The 19,854-nt window shown below is 37.1% G+C and overlaps 1 protein-coding gene across 3 annotated transcripts; it reads right to left on the bottom strand.

Annotated features, from left to right (window-relative positions):
- Window positions 1-329: 329 nt before the first annotated feature.
- Window positions 330-19,587, bottom strand: LOC111326798 (transient receptor potential cation channel subfamily A member 1). 3 transcript variants are annotated; one of them, XM_088737889.1, is made up of 31 exons: window positions 19,445-19,587; window positions 18,861-19,132; window positions 18,014-18,162; window positions 17,218-17,302; window positions 16,428-16,603; window positions 16,026-16,133; window positions 15,305-15,413; window positions 14,318-14,415; window positions 13,878-13,925; window positions 13,267-13,452; window positions 12,695-12,883; window positions 12,268-12,354; window positions 11,932-12,017; window positions 11,341-11,502; window positions 9,796-9,910; window positions 9,185-9,354; window positions 8,887-8,971; window positions 8,653-8,709; window positions 8,208-8,282; window positions 7,886-7,956; window positions 7,163-7,301; window positions 6,129-6,167; window positions 5,717-5,797; window positions 5,190-5,356; window positions 4,641-4,701; window positions 4,054-4,122; window positions 3,467-3,637; window positions 2,727-2,795; window positions 2,064-2,174; window positions 1,734-1,852; window positions 330-1,325 (listed from the first exon to the last, which is right to left on the bottom strand). In XM_088737889.1, exons 3-31 carry the CDS (start codon window positions 18,158-18,160, stop codon window positions 1,184-1,186), a joined length of 3,222 nt encoding a protein of 1,073 aa, XP_088594015.1. In that variant the 5' UTR covers window positions 18,161-18,162; window positions 18,861-19,132; window positions 19,445-19,587; the 3' UTR covers window positions 330-1,183. The 3 variants fall into 3 exon arrangements, with proteins under 3 accessions (XP_088594015.1, XP_088594016.1, XP_088594017.1); XM_088737890.1 differs by having other exon boundaries at window positions 18,861-18,932; window positions 19,445-19,564; XM_088737891.1 differs by lacking the exon at window positions 18,861-19,132 and having other exon boundaries at window positions 19,445-19,558.
- Between the last annotated feature and the right edge of the window lie 267 nt (window positions 19,588-19,854).

Below are 19,854 nucleotides of genomic sequence, written 5' to 3'. Positions count from 1 at the left end.
GAGCACCCATCGTTCTTTTCAAAAGTTCTTGATTACGCGTATTTCGTAATTTCTTTAGAGGTATACCGAGAGGAGTTCTTCCACCAGAAGAGGGTGAGACCTCAATAGGAAATTATTAAGCGCAATTTCTGGGGAGAATTATCAGGAAACACAAACATTTTTATGATAAATAATTTTATAACGGTAGCCGGGGAATGTACAGATACAGTACAAAAAAATTGTGAAATTTCACTATCGACTTGAAAAGAAACGGTGTCAATAAAGGCATTGAAAATACAGGGAACAGCATGCAGATACAATAATGGAGATACATATATAATCCAACCATGTACAGTGCTGAAAAATGCGTTTATTGTGGAGGTTTTCTCTCTTGGAACTTTTACGAAATACTCGGATATGTGGGTGCTGATAATCACTTGAGACAACAGCTGCTTAAAAATGACTAAAAAAACTATCTACGAAAGGTAACATTAATTCCTCATAACAAAGATTTAGTTAAAATTGATGAGAGGTGAATTCTTAAACTCAGTGAGCCTGAGGTTTATTTTAAAAGCGGGATTGTGATTGGGTAAATCGGTATTGCACGAGTTTGCGTTTCTTCGTGCTTTGTGATTTATCTGCCCATCAGGTTCAATCCTTGAAGCGATGGCGGCTTTCGCTGTCAATCACGTTTTTCCACTTTTCAGGCATTTTTTTGTTTCAACTTTAAATTCTAATTGGGTCTTGCGATATTTCTTTTTGTGCTGTTAATTCACTGCAGTTAACTGGGTTTTAGGTTTGATTAACTGGATCGAAATACAATCATTATGATAATCAAACAATGTTAATTTAGATCTATTATAGGCAATTGAAAACAAAATCTTCAAGCCATCTCGAAACAATCATAATCAAGAATTACATAGGCATCTCTAAATAAAATCCCTTTTAAGATCTATTTTAGAGTTACACACGTTCTAAATTGAAATTATGAGTGATTGTGTTACGGTTTGTGCTTCTTGGAAAATTGTCGCCTCATTTTTCAAGTTATTTACAATCGCAACGACTAACCTATTTATTGGATGATTCTTCGTAAGTGTTGATGTCTACGCCAGCGAGTCATTATGGTATTGTTGAAATAATGGTATTGTTCAAACCCTCAAACCCTCGTGAAATAGAAAGGAACATCAGTTGTTAAACAGGAACTTTAAAAAGGTCTCATGAAAGATTTCAATGGTGATACCCTTTTTTCTTCTTCGTCGTTCTCTCCCTCCTTCTGTTTAAAATTCTGAGACAGGACTTCTAACATTTCTGATTGCTTCTTCAGCATGTTGCTTATATCACTGATTCTAAAGAGAGAGAAAAAATTTCGTATAAAATTTCCACTTGAATGCACAGGAAATGTTATTTTTAAACTCTTACTTATCGTGAACATCATCAGACAAATAGATGTTTTAGAATAATGCTGGATAAAGTCTGTATGGGACCGGGATATTCTAGAAGTGGTAACTTATTGTTGTTTCTTTTCCTCTTCTTTTCCTCTTTTTTTTTTTGTTTACCTTGAAAATGAATTCGTTATCCGCTTTGCACTATCCAAACTCAAGTGTGCGGAACTGTTCGGACAAAATCGAAAATTATTACATGAAAGACTCAATGTTTTTCGAGTTCGCCGATACGTCGATTCAGATTTTATTTTTGAAGATGCGAGCGTTGAAAACAAACAAACAAAAAGATAAATAAAAAAACAGACAACTCACTTCGCTTCCTGTTCTTCTAATTTTGTCTTAATGTCAATGACTTCATGAGGGACCTCCTCTTCGTCTTTTTTGTCCTCATCACCTCCCGGATGACCAAAACCACATATGGCATTGTACAACTGAAATGATGGATTGGGTTGAGGTTACACTTTGAAGCATAAAGCTTTGCAATAAAATGAACAAAATGGACAAGATAAGAAAATGAGAAAAGGTTAGACTATGAGTCTTCTTATCTGCATGAAATCATGCTTTGCATCAGGGTTGAGAAAATGGAGAGATAAGAGTTATTTGAAAGATAATAAATACAAGAATTTGAGACAAAATTATTACCCTTGTTTTCAAAGGAAGCTTTTTGTTGGGAAATTCGACAAATTTTTCGAATTGAACGTGTTTGCGTAACCAGCGTGGAAGCTGTTCTTCAGTTTCCAGTAACATTTTGATCTGTTAGTGTAAATAAAAATAGGGACGGTTCAGTGGCTGACTACTGTGTAGACTGTTCAGTTAATTATATCTATAGTTAAAAATTATTCACCTCAGGTTCGGTGAATATCGTAGAGATTATTCGACAATGTACTCACCGAACCTGAGGCGAATAATTGTTTTAGTATAATTTCAGAGCTGAACAACAGAAAAATTTCTAAAATCATAACATTTTAGTAACATTTATTAACATTTTATTTTAACATTTTATATAAACCGCGTGGAGCGGTTTATATAGCGTCATATGAGGAACCGCTCGACCAATCAGATTGCTGGAAACTCTTTGCTCAGCTCTGAAATTATACTAAAACCTGTAGAGACACTGGAAATTTCTGTTTTCAGTGAGATCAAACTACAAATACGAAAGCAGTAACAATTTCCTTTCCGTTCTGTCATAAATATCCCATTAGAGACGGTGTGATTAATTAGGGTTAAGATTCATCATTTGCAGAACTATTAAATACTCGATATATCAAAGATGATTGATTAAAAAGTTTCGATTTTATCGCTTGCCTGCATAACGTATCTGTCCATTGTAGCGTTTCTCTGAATGTTGTCAATGTCCCCAACAGCAAGACCCACCTGTGAAAGAGGTAAATATTTTGTTGAATTAAAATCGAAACATTTTATAAATAGTGAATTATATGTTTTTAGGAGTGTAGAGGTTAATTACTTAGCGTAATTGGAAATTCTTTAGTTCCACCGCTTAATTCTCATTACTTAATTATACTTAGTGTAGTGGATAATGCTTTCTTCGTACCGCTACCTTTGCCGTAAAGTGATAAGTTGATGCAAAGCAAAACGCGCAAGATCATGTGTCTGGCATCATCGAAATAATGACTCCCGTGACTAGAGAGAACAATTAAAGAGGGCTTGGTGACGGTTTTACCAGGAATCTTACATTTTAGAAGGGGAACGTACCGAGAGGTGGATGCCGCCCGAGAGTAATTCAGCGTATCTGTATTATTTTCAAAAGTATTACTAACTGAAGTTGTCAGTGAGAATGTGTTTGTTCATCACAACTCCAGCAACGAAATGTTCCATACATGTTCATCCCACGTCCCGTGCAGAGCGAATCAAATTTAGTCAGGGTGTTCCATTGAAACAGCACCCCTGACTACACGGTGAGAGTGCGACTTAATCAGAGATATGTGCCTCTGTTAAAGACTACACTGTTTGCTTTATTGTTAAGCTGACATGCTTAATTCCTCAGTCGACAGAAATGCACATAAATGCAGAACAACGGCTCTTACCAGCATATTCATGAGAATGATAGGCATTGCAAGGACGAAAAGGATGAAGAGTACATTGATCAGTTCTGCGAAAGGATACTCTAAAGGCATGAAGTTGTCAGCGTAATTCAACTCTCCCAGAGTCATGGCAAAGATAGTCAGAAGCCAATGCAGCAGTGAAATTTCTAATTCCTGAAAGAAGTAGAGAATGAGCCAATGAATAAACGTACATTTTGTCATACTCAGTATACTCAAATAACACAGTTTGGTTCAACCGGTGAAGTGGTAAAGTGTTAGAGACTCAAGGAACTTTGTTTCTTTTTCCATATCCCAACTGTTAATTACGTCGCTTGGATTTCTACGCCCTAAACCATTAGGGCCTCGGACCACTCAGTCCTTCTTGAGCTGTTGCTTCAGAATCCTGGACCTTTTTATCAATACCGAGAATGGGAAACCATCTCATTGTATTAAGAGTAAAGCTGCTAGATTTAAAAAGTAGCCTTAAAGCCCTCTATAGCCTGATAAGTTTAACAGTAGCACTAAGCCCAATATCTTCAAAAGCACAGACTTCGAACATATTGACATAAAAACACTAGTTATAAACTCACGTTTTCGTCAATCAGCATGTAGAAAGTTGTACCGAATGCCAAGATGAACAAAGCGAATAACATTAACACCTGTTGGGAACACAAAGTACCTTTCTTGTCGTAAAAAGAATCAGTTTAAATGGTAATAAAAGAAAACTCATCTCAATGAGGATTTTGTCCAGAAAATAGACATTTGGCCGAGAAGCGAAGCCTCGTGGACCAATGTGAAATTTGGACGGCAATGTCTTAGCTAAGGAAATTATCAGCCGACATACCAGCAAGCAAGAAAGGAATTTATTTATTTTATAACCCTTCCATTAATTTTCGTATCGCTAATTGACAGTGCATTTAACATTTTTATACTTCCCAGACTACATTTTGAGTTGAGGTTTTTAATGTCACTATCACTAGACTCAAGGAGACAAGTGTTTTCTTCTTTCATGTAAAGTAATAAAGACTACAAAAGTGAAACTCTTGAGCTGGTATTTTTTGCTGCCTTTTTCTCTTTTCGACAAAAATAATTGGAGGACAAATAGACGGGACCTAGTGATAACTGTCTGGTGATGTTGTACTACGCTACGTCAAGTAGCCAGGAATACACGACTCACCTTAAACAACGTGATAAACATTGTGGCCAGCATGATGACGTATGACCCCAAGAAGGAAAGTCTAAATATAGAGTAGTAGTAGTAAAACTTTATTAAAAGTATCAAGAGCCGTCTAGCTAGGGAAAAATCCCTTACTAATTTGGGGATACTAATATCTATATGTCACTTAGGTTAGTTTGAGAACTTATGTTCACGGAGATTTTACGGCCGAACCATAACTAAAACTCTACCAACGGAGAAATCAGTAATTATTATAAAATCCCATAATTATATAAGATATGAAAAAGGGAATAAGTAAACTTTTTTGAGGCTGTGAGGGGAAGGAAAAGTGGAATTTGATATTTTGGGATCAGTTTATGGACTTTCTCAGAATGTTATTTGGTTTTAGAATTGGAATTAATTTTTGGACTAGAGGTAAGTGCTCTGCTCCAATAACTTTTCTGATCCAACTTGCTCCATACAACATAATCATTGGATTATCAAACATGAGAGGAAAAACCAGAAATTTCTAAGAACTGATCGTATCAACTGGAATTCGGTTTTACTTACCTTCGTAAATAGAGGATTAAATTCATCCAACCAAAGAACAAAGAAAGGGCTCCGATCTGGATTTGGAAGCCAGATTTGCAGTCGTTAGGAGGGAGGATATACAACATAGTGATGATGTATCCAGTGAGCACAATATAGTTTGAGCAGCTTACCAAGTAGTTTGCACGCTAAAAAAGAAATTATTTGTAGTCCACTTGTCAAACTTATAAAGGAACAAAAACCAGAAGTTCAACTCGGATAGTATTTCGACTATCATCAGAAAAGGTAATATGACCATAACAATAGGACCAATAGCATAGAGTATCAATCTTGAATAAAATTAGGGTCTAGCCCAAAAATGTTATTTGAACGTCTGGCTGTTCGATTTGATAAATCGTAGAGGCTTTTGATACATCTCAAGTATAGCATACTTCCTATGATATTTTATTATTATATCGGAGTTACAGAATATATGTTTGCTTTATTTTCGTTGGTTCATTTTGATTTCTTTTTTTGATTTCTTTTTCTCAATCTCTTGACTTCCTTACCTTTTTGATTAATTGGAAAACTTCGCTCGCTAAATGGGCAAGTGTGATGACAAGGACGACGTAGGTAAGCACTTGAATGATCTAGAGTACAAAAAGAAGTTAATGAAAATTATTGAATGAATATTCTAAGTAAAACAAACAACGAAAACAATGATTTCGCAGCAAATGAGCTGGAATCGGTGAGAGTCTCGTTATCTAGTATCATCGTGGTGGAGTTCGAAATATGATCAATTTTATAATTTGTAGAAAAATACTTTAGACACTTTTTGTTCACTTTTGCAAAACGTGATTAAATTTCTACATGAGTTGTAGTTTCACCTGTTCAAGCCTCATGCATTGTTTTCAAAAGTATTCTGCCTAAGCTCAAGCATTTAATAACGGTGGAAGTATCAAAGTGGTTGCGCTTACTTACCATATTGGAGCGAGTGATGGGCATGTCCTCAAGATAATCCTTTAAGATTCAGCAGAAAAAATACGATAGTTACGGAACATCTTCTGTTGATCACTTATTTGCTGACAAGTAGTCTGTGGCATTTCTTGAAGCTAGTAAGGCTCTGTCATGGAATGGCACAAGCTTAACCCAATCAAAATACGCATTACCCTTACCACTGATTGTGAATACCACAGAACGAGGATAATAGATATGAGGGACTCTTTATTTCGTCTTCATCAACGGTTTCGGTAAAACAAAAAACAATCGAAAACCAGAAAAAAATTGTTCTAGATTTGTAATAAAATTCAGGGGATAGATGGAGAAATCTCCCAAAGTGAAATCTGCCGCGTACTACTCGTAGTAAACAGAAATCAAGAAAAAAAAAACGAAAATGGCACAGGTTCATTGACTAAAGAGATCGAAGACGTGTCAAAGCTACAGGTGGTCAGTTTCAAATATGTCTAGACTCACGACAGAAATACATCACTCAGTACGTCAAGTCGGAGCTTGTTGAAAATAGAGGAATTTTTCTTAAATCATATTTTTCAACAGGTACAAAAACAACACGCACGAGTTGCCATAACAACGAGTTAACCTACTAAGCTAGGAAGACACTATTTATTCAATCAAACCCTGGCCTCCGAAAAGCGATTGGTGTTACTTATTTAACTTTGCGAAAAAAAGTACAGTGGACATCGTAATTTACAGACTCAACGCCATACAATAAAACATTTAGTTTTCTTGTAACGCTGTGTCATGGGAGACAAACGTGACCAGTTTCTTTTATGAAGTTTCATTGCATTTAAGCACCGATTCTTTCTGCTAACAATTTTTTTTCTGATTTACTCGTCCTAACGCGTGTAATTATGGCTACCATTATCAATGGTTGAAAATTTCCATTCTAAACCATGACGAGCACATATTTGAACATGTACGAGCAATAAGAATGTTCTCTATACTCATTGAACAACTTTTGGGGTCAGCATGACCTTTGATTTTTAAATAACACTTACCCTTCTAATGTCTGAGTCGTTTGGTGCACAGATCTTCTTTTCGTTGTCTCGAGAGTACAAAGCCAAGGCAGTCAGTGGCAGTAGGTACATGAGATAGAGACACAGGCTGAAAATGAGGGATGTGAATCCGAACTTCTTCCTAAAATAATAATAATAATAATAATAATAATAATAATAATAACATAATAAAAATTAAAAAAAAAGATTACGGTATTAAAAGTCAATAAATACACCGAATACAAATATGGCGTCCAATTTGAATTGCCATTGTTCTGGTCTCACTAGCCTCGTCTTCACGTGGAAATACAAAAGGATTATTACATGTGTGAGAGGCTAGTCAGTCCAGAACAATGGCAACTCAAATTGGACGCCATATTTGCATTCGGTGTATTCGTTTGTGAAATAAATTGTTTGTCCGTGAGATTACTTCCCAAAAGCAACCTTCTTTTTTGTTTCTAAGGAACCTTAGAACGTAATACCTATTATCTCTAAACACTTCTTGATTATCTTCTAAACACTTTATTTAGTTCCGACACAGAGAGAAGGAGCGAAACAAGTGTGGAATATGATTGCGACGTGGCTTTTGTCGTCACAGCCTTATTACGCAGCTTTATCACGTTACTATGCATTTACTAGAAGAGTGAACTTCTGTGGTTAAACGTGACAGTTGGAAAAGTTTCGTGATTGAAATAATTAACAAAGTTACTGTAACTCAATACCTACCACTTTAAATGCACGAGATTGAAGACGACTTTGTGAGTAAGACAGTTATCACGGCGATATTTTACCATAGTCTACCATAAAGAAAAGAGATATTATTATTGTAAAATTCAGCCAGTATTTAGGTCCATCATTTCAAATTTCAGGACTTTTCAAGTAGGACTGGGTATTTTTCAGCCATGCCGAGATGCTAATTGACTTCGGTGAAACAAAAAATGGGAAAGAAATAATTTATTTAGGTAAAGAGGCGATGGCGAGGGAGCAGGGCAGCTGAATTCCCAAAAAAGGACTGCGGGATCGACGCGAAGAAAGAAAATTTGTTTACCTTCAGCACAGTCAGCTGGTCCTTCTCAGGATTTGGGACGTACTTTGGTTGAATTATTGTTAAATCTCTTCTGATCTTTGGGGAAAAAAAGTCGCAATAGTAAAGCATTACTGAAAGTACATAGATACTTTCTAGGTAATGATGCGCTGCTTCAAGAGGAAAATGTTGATACCTGAAACAAATGAGCATTCAAACAGCATTTTATGTTTATTGATAAGTGATTTCAGGGCTAATACTCACCCACCAAAATACAGGTACATCCAATGACCTGATTATCAATCATAGAGATAAGAGGGTCCTAGACGGACAGCTCATCAGAATAGGGAACCAAGCCAGGTTTCTTATTATCATCATTTTTCACTAGCAAGTTAGGGAGAAGGGGGCAGTGGGGATGTTGCACCTTGACATTTATCTTAACTACTCTTAGAACCAGTTTTTTACTTACTTTAAAATTAGATTTCATTTCGTCACCTTCCTCCGTTACGCACTGATCCAAAATGATCTGTCGAGTTTAAAATGTAACCTTACGAATTTTACAAGTGCCATAACAGTATAACTGAAAACATTAGGTAGTTAAGCACCGGTCATATCTCGTACCATATAGATAAGACCTCTTGGGCAACGTACCACAACGTACAAAGTCATTTAATGATTTATCAAATTGATCACATGTTCTTACCTCTGCAACTTCTGGCATCTTGATAACGAGTGTTTGCATCATGAGCAAGGAGCCTGGTGCTGAGGAATTTAGAACCTCCCTCCATCTTTTGAAATATAGGAGAATTGTTTTTTGCCACTAAGTTTCAATTTTTTTAAAAAATGATTATTTGATAAACGAACGAAGGCATCGAGAACTTTACAAAATGTTCCTAGGAGAGCCTGTTTCGATTGTCCTCTTCACAGAATTAAATACTGCACTTGTTTCTTGGGTCAGGTGTCCTAAAATCACATACTAGGAGTTAGGTTTACATTATTACCTATCATGCTCAGCAATTGCGATGGCAACATCCTTCTTTTCCTCATTAAGTGCGATGTCCAGTACATTTTGGTTATAAGAGTTCATCAAAATTTCTTGATCTTTAAGTGACAATAAGTACACAACAATCTCAGCATGACCTTCAAATGAGGCTAGGTTTAAAGCCGTATTCTGTCAAAGAAAGAAAAGATTGTTAGGTTGTTTTAAATTCATTTAGGTAAGTTGGGAACATATTACTTGGAACCTTTCGAACTTATCCTCAAAAGTAAAACCCCGATTAATGCTATTGTTGAAAATAATGATAACTCTGGAAAACGAAGGGGGTTGAAATCAATTTTTCCGGTTACTGGTTAGACTACCGGGCCACGAAGAAAGCATCTTAGGCTATTCATTCCCTTAAAAAGGCCAGAATTATTTTCTTCTAATTGTTTCCGTATGCACTTCCAATACAGTTCACTAATACGATCGATTTAAAAAGACCTACCATAAAAACGTAAAAAAAAAAAGCATGACATATTATTTCAGCGGATATAATTTACGATCAAAGTACTTTTCAAAGGAGTCTTTGAGTTAATGTTTCATTTGAAATTAATGAAAATGGACTTGGCTGACCTTAGCTTCGTCCACATTGTTCAGGCACTCCGGATGTTTATCCACGATGGACATGATGCACCTCTTTGAACCTCGAGAGGCTGCTAAATGCAAGGCTGTCTTTTGATATTGGTCCCTATAGGGAGTAACTGAAATTAGTCCCTAACAGCCACGAGGTAAAGGGCTTGGTATAGTTCATCTCAGGCCCTGGGAGTTTTTTCGCTTCATGAGCTGTTCATTGCACTTTGAAACTACTTTTATTCCCTGAAAGCAGGGTGGCGTAGTGGTTTATAGTGTGCTAAACTTGTGATCTATTTGTCCCGGGCTCCAGTCCCGGGCTCAAGTTCATCCATTCTGTTGCTCGCTGGATTTTTTCTTGGTTGCTCTGACTTCTCTTTACACAGTAACCACTACCTCAAACCAGTTGGAACTGTTAACCACTATATATGTTTATGGAACTGTGTGTTTTTATGTTTGGTTACCTTTAGTGAAAACTACTCGGTCATCAGCAATTTTATGGCCTCTATCGAGTCAATTTTTCCATGAACTTTATAACAGTAAGGGCGTAACATCGTCTCCAACAGTGTCAAAGGAAGAGCAGTGGCCAATGAAAACGGTTGGCTAATTTTGGACAATTTTGGGATCAATAATATTTTTTGCCATCGAGGTCATCCCTTCGTATGATTGGCTCGCACACCTTTAAAGATGGCAATGTTTTCTTCATTTGTTTAAGCTGGAAATATGACCATTTATTTTCAAACTACACTTCGTAGAATACAAATAACGCCATAGATGAGTACAAATATCACGTGGCATTTGTACCCTAGAGAACCGGTTAGACAGGTTTTCTCGCATCGCGCAAGCGAAGAATCGAAGTTACAAAAAAAAAATGGCGGACAATTTGAATCACATTTCTGACGACGAAAAATCGGCATGGCTGGCAAATATAAAAGTTTAATAGATGAATCGAACGAAGAAAAACAACTAGACGACCAGGAAATTTCTTCATTTATTGAAGAAAATAGAAATAGTAACGAGACAACGCGCCAATTCCGTTCCACTTCGCATACTTCTGTCACGCACTCCCTGTAAATAAATATCCGCGAAATTCGCCCGCATTGAAATAACAATTTGGCGTTTTGGGATAATAAATAACTTATTAGACGTTTTGTTGTGTAGTATGGCTGAGTATTTTTACTGGTTTTTGTATTTTGACGACGTCAAAATACGCCACAACTCGTAAAATACTCTGCGATACTCTACAACAAAATGTCTAATAAGATTATATTTATTTCACTCTCCTTGAGTTAAGCTTATAAACTAAAACTAGTCCAAGTCCAATTGATGGTAGTATACGAGGTTACTACGTACATACGTTACGTTTTAGGAATTTTCTTACTAAAATGTTGATCATTATCATTAGGCAACGGAAGAAAATTCAGTGTCTGAAAAGTTCTAAACCAAACACGGAGGAGAATTCTGTTCTTCCATTTTCACTTCTAGCATTAGGAATTCAAAGGCTAAATAACTGATAGGTGAGAAAATCTTCAATAGAACTTGACGTACTTCTCTATAGTTGCTGCTTTAGTCAAGAGGTACTCGACCACCAGGTCATGTCCATTGGAACAAGCAAGGTGGAGAGGAGTCATGCCTTTGCTGTTTTGTAAATTTATCATACGAACATTTCGTCCAACCAAGAGACTCTCCACTATTGGCAACCATCCGAATCTGCAGTGAAAGAACTTTGTCAGGATCATTCCTCTAGTAAAGATCAGTGGGGCAAAGTTTGTTGATCAAGTGAGCTTGTAAGCTACACCACAATCTGTTTGTAGCACTATTTCATGGTTTCTTGCTATTCTTTTTTTCTTTTTTTTTTGTATTGCTCCTTGAACTGACTGAGATGATTCAGTTGTTTTTTTTTGGCCAAAATACTTGCTACCTCGACACTTTTATGATAATAATCTAAAAATCCATCCAATTGCTCCAGGGTACAACAGTGCTGCTAACTCTTCCAAATTGATCTTAATGCGCAGCCTCTTCATAAGCTGCAAATACATGATGATTCTTCTGAAGTAGGAGTAGCAGGTTTTTTTCGTCATTGATCAACCTAAACTGCGAACCTGAGTGAAAGTCACCGTTATTTCATGTGCACCTTACTTTGCTGCAATGTGCAGAGGTGTGTCCAATTCGTTTGACGTCAAACCAGCGGCAGCTTTGTTGGTTGCCATGAGGAGTGTGATGACCTAAAGTAAAAACAGTGTTAATCCCAAGAGAAAAAAAGTGGGTTAATAAAAGGTATAAGCCCGAGATGATTTTATGCAAAGATTCAGCGTTGCCTGAAGTAGTACAAGCGTTTGCAGTTTGGGCAATTTCCAAAATGGCGTTCAGTGGGTTCGAGAAACTTTTGGAAAACTTCTGGTAGGGTCACTATAATCTTTACAAGGCGCCAGCGAAAGCTGGTCCGGGTATCCTCATTGTATGTGGAATTCTTACCTGGGATTGTCCCTTTGCAGCCGCGTAGTGAGCTGGTGTGAGGCTCTTGTAATCCTTATCTGTAATGAGATAGGCTGAGGAAGGCACCTGCATTCGATACAACCAACAATTATTACGAGTAACGGATTCGTCCTGAGTATCGTAAGAGGTCTCTAGCTTACACCTGGGTTAAACGTTTATGGCGAACGTAAACAGAAAAATATAGAGATATGGTCGTTTGTGCTGGAAACAACGCAGCAACATCAAAAACAAAAAACTGAAACTTTTGCATGAATCTTTGAATCGTCTAAATTTTCCATTTTCATGTTCGTCACACCACAATTGTAGAAAAAAAGGGACAAACTAACATTACACAAGTGACGATTCTTTTCGCTTTAAACATGATTCGTAAACGCTATGATTTAGCAACTAAGAATTCATAACAAACCCTTAACAGCAACTCCATGACATTGGGGTAAGGAACAGCTGCATGGATCACTGTTCTCAGTTCTAAAGTCTTAACAGTGACGTCAGCACCTCGCTCAAGTAGGAAACGCACTGTATCTACTGCGCCTTTAGAGGCTGCTTTAAACAGGGGGGTGCTACGTGACTTGTCAGGGGGGTCTCTTGTGGCGCCCTGTATATAGAAACGGATTTCTTCTTATTATAATATTTGCAAATTAATATAAAGTATTTTTATACGCTTTTCGATATCAAGACAAATGTTTCATTCTCTTGGTGTGGAGAGAATTTTAAAAAAAGCTAAACCAACAAAACGAAACAAAAACCAAACTAAAATTACTGCTTTATAAAAAGAAACACAGGGAAAAGAAGAGTTGCGAAAGGAAACGAGAGAGACAAACGAGAATGAACGAGTAATTGATATGTAACATTTGCAAATAATCAATATTCCAGTTCAGCGGAAAAGGAAAAGTAAAAAATGAGGAAACCAACAGCCGAAAAAAAAAAACAACAACAACAAAACAAGTAATATAATATAAACCATCAAATCTTTCTTACCTGATCAAGAAGGTATTCAACTACAGACACGTGATTGTTAGTGGCGGCTCTATGAAGAGGCGTCTGTCCCTCGGCGTCAAGTAGCGTAGTTCGACCGATTGAAAGGTCATAACTGACCAAAAGTTTGACAATTTCCAAAGAGCCTTGTGCGCATGCCATATGAAAGGCTGTACTCTTATCAGAGGTCTGGAAAACGATAAAAGAAAAGTAACATAATGATATGATCGATAGTAACGACAATGAAAATCCATAAAAAAGAAAACACATAAAAGCTTTCAACGACTGTGGTCGAAGGCTTTACAAATCCAGTGTAAAATTTGCAAGAATCTGAATGACATCAATCAAATAAGGGGACACATTTTAAACATCATGAAGGGAAATGCTCTGGGTCATAGATTCCATAGTAAAGACTCTGCAATTATTTTGGGTGCTTTCGATACAAGGGTAGTCATATTCACGCCACATCATACCTTGTTCAGATAAAATCATAACTCACAGGAAACTTTAACCTAAATGACTTAGATATATAAATCTTCGCAAGTTTTTCTTTTACTTTCAAAACACACGATCTTGTCAGTAAAGGAAATCTTGATCAGTATTATACAATTTACCTTAGGAAATCGCACTCTGGCCCCGTTTAGTAGACACAGTTCTACAATCTGTGGAAAACAAAAATCAAGGGTTTCAGATCCGGCAGTGACTAACAGTTTCAATTGCAGCAGCATAACACAGTTGTAGAGAGCATTTACAAGAAAGCTTTCACTCGTCTTTGTAATGAAGTTTACATACTCAGGAAAGAAAATACGTACACAAATTTCTATTATAGATTGTTGATACTTGCAACGTTTCCCCGATCACACCAATCATATGCAACTCAGAACAGACTCATTGCAAAACCGATGTTACTTTCCACTCGCCTATGATGTCACCCGTTAATGACGTCGAGGTATTTCCTCCTTATAAAAGCGAAGGTTTGTGGTGCATGTACATTATAATTTTGATTTATCGTTCTGTCGTTCTTGAAGACGTTTACACACGGAATGTAATTTACCTTTTCATTTCTACCATCGACTGCCATATGTAGAAGGGAAGAGCCATCCAAATCAGCCTTGTAAAGAAATGAATCCAAATGGAACTTTTGGGAGCGGGCTAGAATGAGGAAAAAAACATGCTCACTATAGATGTTGCCCACGCGCAAAAATATTGAATTAGATTTCAACCATTAAGGAAGATACAAAATTTAATAGGGGGATGTTAGAACGATGCATTTAGCTTAAATTATACAGAGAACCTTTGATGAGATCATGTATTTTTCCATGATCAATGACCAATGAATGATTAAAACAATGTTTTGATCCGACTCAGAGATGAACTTAACTTGGAATGGGAAGCGTTTTGCACAGAATGGATCGTCTAGGCACCAGAATGAAGGTCTGGGCTTTAGTCGTGAGTGAGCTTATTATGTTGGACGTGTTTTAAGGCGTGACAAAGTCCTGATCTTCATTAAGGTGTGCTATAAGGTGAGTAAGCTGGAAATATGTCGATATGTACGATGATCATTGTAGGGTAACCTTTGATGAACTAGAAATTCATCCAGGGGAAGAGACTTTCTTCAAAATCTCATCCATCTGAAGGACAATGCTGGCAACGCAAATGATACTTTTTCTCTATCTTTACACAGCTATGAAAAGCAACTGAATATTAATTTTGAAGAAATAGATGTCCACCGCTGGCATTAGTTAAATTTGCACATTTCCTTTCCGATGAAATAGATGTTTCTTAGCTCATTCACGATTAGTCGAGGGTCTCAATGTGGTTATTCAGTTGCTTTTATGACTTAAGGTTATAACTTTGGCTTATTGACGGCTAACGGCTAGTACATTTTCACTGCTGTCACCAGAAAATCTTTTTACGGTTAACTTTTTTTTACAACCAATGGTTAAAATCTTTCAATTTTCACGGCTAAGAGTTAACTTTTTTGGAAGCTTTACGGCTGACGTTTAACTTCATTGAGAAGGACCTTCTTAGACATATTCACCATAATAAAACAAATAGCTGACAGCTTCTTTCGCTCCTCTCTCCACGGCATGACCCAGAGGTGTCATTTGATCGTCATCCTTACTGTTTATCACAGCTTGATGTTCAATCTAGAAGAATTCAGTTGATTTATTAATACAACCTAATGTGCCTGATTGACTTTTATAAGAAAATCTGTGGCAATTTTCTTGTCATACGGTGCGTTTCGCAAGGAAAAACTTGAAAAAGCTTGTTGGCCGGAGTAAGAGTCTTTTGATCAGAGTTACTGACTGTGAGCTGTTAGAAAAAGCAATTAATGGAACTTGGTAGGCAATGTATCATTATTAAGAAGAGCAATATTATGTTATGGAACGTCGTTTCGTTAGACTTAGATTTAGGTAAGATTTCGCCGGCAGTTAGTTTTTGAAAGGAAGAAGAGGTATATGTTCTTTGATTTTAATGCTTGAAGTGGTTGGTTTTTTTACATCGAACAAAAACTGAAAAAAAAAATGAAAGAAAACAAACATGAAACAAGAAATTACTGATTTCAAAAGTATTCTGATTGAAAATTATGTGTCCGGTAATTTCAAATAAACTCGGCAGCTGAAAAATGTGTCACTTGCATAGTCTGGGTTGTGTGTAATGCATGATATTTGCAGATAAATACGTATAACCCTTTCAATAATATTTTTGGGAAAGCTTACTCGTTTGGCAGTAACGAATTTCATTTTTTAGTAACTGACCAGCAGCTTGCAGACGTTCACACGATCCATTCCAGCGGCCAGGTGAAGCGGTGTGACATTACGGCGACCAGTTGCGTTAACATTACATTCAGGATTTTGCAACAATCTCTAGAAACACATTATAAGTTTGAAAAAAATATTCTATCATTTTTCATGACATGCAGCGTCGGATCAAAGTCATCCGGTATCTTTCTTTTTCGTTATCCTTTTTTATGAAATAAACAAAGATACTAAAGTTATTTACGACGACTAGGAGTGGTGCCCTTCAAGTAATCGGATCCATAATCTCCTACAACTTGATGGTTTTCTGACATCAAAGCTCTGGCACGTGATACGCACCACAGGACCATAGAAGGAGACGCCTATCTTGCCTGTTGTTTCAATGCTCATTTATTAACGTACCTTTAATATTTTCTCGTCACCAGTCCTTACAGCCGTGTGAATAGACGTGTCACCTCTTTCATCCTGCACTCGGACACTTGCACCTTTAGCGAGTAAAATCTCCACGATATGCAGCTGATTGCCTAGTATGGCGTTATGCAGTGGAGTGCGGCCAAACTCATCAGTTATAGACAGTTCTGTAAGAGAATCACAATATCTTTTCCTTTGAAATATATTATCTACTTTTTACGTATAGGTAATTTTTACACTCTAGTCGTGTCTAAATGGGTCATGTTTCATCTAAGGCTATTTTATAGTCCAAGGATCTCTTGAGTTAACTCTTAGGTGAATGTGAGAAAGAGTGTGAGGATTAAGCCTGGATGATTATCCGAATATCTTGGTCAGAGACTTCTGAGAAAGGAACACTAAATTGTATTGTCATGGACAAAGCGCGAAGCCTCTCAGAGCATGCTTAAAAATGGGAAAAAAATACTCTCACACCTATTTAGCACTCATGATCACAGCTATATAACATAAAGATCTTTCTATAAATGTTGCACCCAAGAGTGACGGAATTCGCATTTTTGTCTGATGAAGCTGCCAATTTGTGAAAACGTCCTGGTTAAAGTTTTTTTTTACCAAACTTAGTCAATTGTCGAGGAGCCAGCTACGGAAGGATCCAGTGAGTGAAATCTGTTTCCACAGAGACACTTATTGCATTGACATTTACGAGTAAAAAGGAGCTGCAAAGCAAATTCATGTAAAATATCCTCTGTTTAAAGTGTGCATCAGCAGGTTTTATTTGACTCACCTATTCCTTTTGACATCAAATCTTCTACGACTTCAATGTCCCCCGATATCGCAGCTTGTTGAAGTTGTTTTTCCCTTGAATCTTTCTACAGATGCAAAAATTAATATTTGTTTCGTGCAGGAAGAGAATTAGAGGAGAAGTTTTCTCTAGAGTCAATATAATTTTGAATCAACGTCTGTATCTGAGAAACTGCACCCCCACCCCTCCCCTAATTCAATGGTATAGAAGCTTCTTTTGGTAAAGATGCCTCTTGAGGAGGCTGATAATACTTAATGAGGAAAGACTGCGCGAATATGAAGCTGCAGGCCGCGAAGTTCGAGGACACTGAATCAGCTATCTCAGGGTATTATTCAACGTTATACTAGCTCAACCAGTGAGGGCCTTTACAATTCTTTCTATCAGCCTTTTCTATCTCATTCTTTCAATATTCTTCCTTGCACAGAAAATGGAATCAAAAAAGGCTCTCTTGAACCACTAGCTACATAATTATACGGGCTTCAGCTAAACAACCTGGGTATTTTCTAAAGAAACTGTAGTGCTCCGTCGGTGGGGGATTATGGCGAGATAATTTGGTTTTATCAACTGACTTGATAGCCACCGGAACAAGTTTCAAGGCTGACGTTTCGAACTTTAGCCCTACCTCAGAGCTAATGCTGACGAAGGGCTAACGCTCCAAACATCAGTTTTGAAACTCTTCACAGTGGCCAATTTACATTATCAATTCGGTTGATAAAACCAAATCATCTATAGATCATTCAACAGCTATGAAAGGTTACACATCCAAGGTGTTCCTTACATCTTTAGGGATGTCTGTATCAACCTCTTCCGCCTCTTTTTCGAATTCTTCAGTTTTAATACTAAGTGTATAATCTCTGTCTCTTGAAAAGCCATTCTTTTTCATCTCCATTGAATTTCCCTTTCTTTTCTTCTTTCTTTGTGGCATTCCTAAAGTCAAAACAACGCGATAAATCATGACTTAGTTTACTTTGAAAGAACTTCAATTTTACAACCAAAACATTCCACTGCAGCTAAGAAACCAAATTTTTTATAAAAGTTTTTGATGCACTTGTCATAAGGTCAGATAATCATATATTTGCGAGATCTGTTGTCAAGCAAGTGGTCAATATAATCTGGAAATGCTTATTTGTTATACTCTAGTAAAATGATGCTAAAGATTATGAAAAGGTGATTCCCTTCGATTCTCATATGACAGTATTATATTTCAGTGCGCACATTTCGAAGTCTTAAAAACTAACTGTTGTATATCAACCCCGCATCACAAACCTCAAGGATGTCGGATTTTTCAGCTCAACAGCAATCGTTACTACAATCTGGTGATGCTAATTTTTTAATTGATTTGCTCCAGTGAAATGATGCAGAGAGAAATAGAGAAAGAGAGATGTTTGACTACTTCGAGGCCAGTCTAATCATATCATCTCGAAAACACATAACGTCCGTGTAAAAAGACGAACTTTATGGAGACGCAAAGTACACAGTTCTTGTGTTTGCAAACTTACTTCATTTCGAATTTGAAATACAGAAACTTGTTCTGAGCTTTCAGTTTTCAAAAGATTGATTGTCCCTCTCGTAAGATAACGGATCAAGCTTTAAATAAACGGAAACCACTTCGGGCGAATACTCACCGACTCCCGCGTGATTTTAAGGTCTCGAAGAATCAAGTAACTGTACAGTTGTTCTGTTTGAGTTGGAAATATCTAAAACGTTTTGCATATGACAAATTAAGTCACAAGGGATTAAAAACAGCACTGAAACCTAACAGTTAGGAAGACAATACGACATTGTCTTTCTGGAAGACAAAGACTGACAGTCCTTCTTTCGCTCCTCTCTCCACGGCATGACCCAGAGGTGTCATTTGATCGTCATCCTTACTGTTTATCACAGCTTGATGTTCAATCTAGAAGAATTCAGTTGATTTAATAATGCAACCTAATGTGCCTGATTGAATTTTATTAGAAAATCTGTGGCAATTTTCTTGTCATACGGTGCGTTTCGCAAGGAAAAACTTGAAAAAGCTTGTTGCCCGGAGAAAGAGTCTTTTGATCAGAGTTACTGACTGTGAGCTGTTAGAAAAAGCAATTAATGGAACTTGGTGGACACTGTATCATTATTAAGAAGAGCTTTCAGTTTTCAAAAGATTGATTGTCCCTCTCGTAAGATAACGGATCAAGCTTTAAATAAACGGAAACCATTTCGGGCGAATACTCACCGACTCCCGCGTGATTTTAAGGTCTCGAAGAATCAAGTAACTGTACAGCTGTTCTGTTTGAGTTGGAAATATCTAAAACGTTTTGCATATGACAAATTAAGTCACAAGGGATTAAAAACAGCACTGAAACCTAACAGTTAGGAAGACAATACGACATTGTCTTCCTGGAAGACAAAGACTGACAGTCCTTCAAAGGACCGCCTTTTTTGGGGGGGGGGGGGGCTGCATGACTCTTTAAAATTAGTTCGGACAGTCGTAGTCTTTTCACCAGTGATCTGAGCAGCTTCCAAGCAGGCTTGTGACTCAATTTTTTTTTAACTGTTCATTCCTAAGGAGTAGTAAAGGAGATTACAGACAACTGAGGAACGTAAAGACGTCTGGAATTCAAATTATTCTGATTAATATTCTTG

The sequence above is a fragment of the Stylophora pistillata genome, chromosome 11, assembly GCF_964205215.1.
Source record: "Stylophora pistillata chromosome 11, jaStyPist1.2, whole genome shotgun sequence".
NCBI lineage: Eukaryota > Metazoa > Cnidaria > Anthozoa > Scleractinia > Pocilloporidae > Stylophora > Stylophora pistillata.
This window is presented reverse-complemented; position numbering and strand designations above follow the sequence as displayed.

Bases quoted from the DNA above. Each gene is read 5' to 3' on its own strand.
- LOC111326798 (XM_088737889.1), bottom strand. From the start codon at position 18,160: ATGCCACAAAGAAAGAAGAAAAGAAAGGGAAATTCAATGGAGATGAAA. The intron at 9,355-9,795 runs GTCAGCCAAGTC...TTTCTTTGACAG, and splicing joins ACAATGTGGACGAAGCTAAG to AATACGGCTTTAAACCTAGC. The intron at 4,702-5,189 runs GTAAGTAAAACC...CTCTATATTTAG, and splicing joins TTAATCCTCTATTTACGAAG to ACTTTCCTTCTTGGGGTCAT.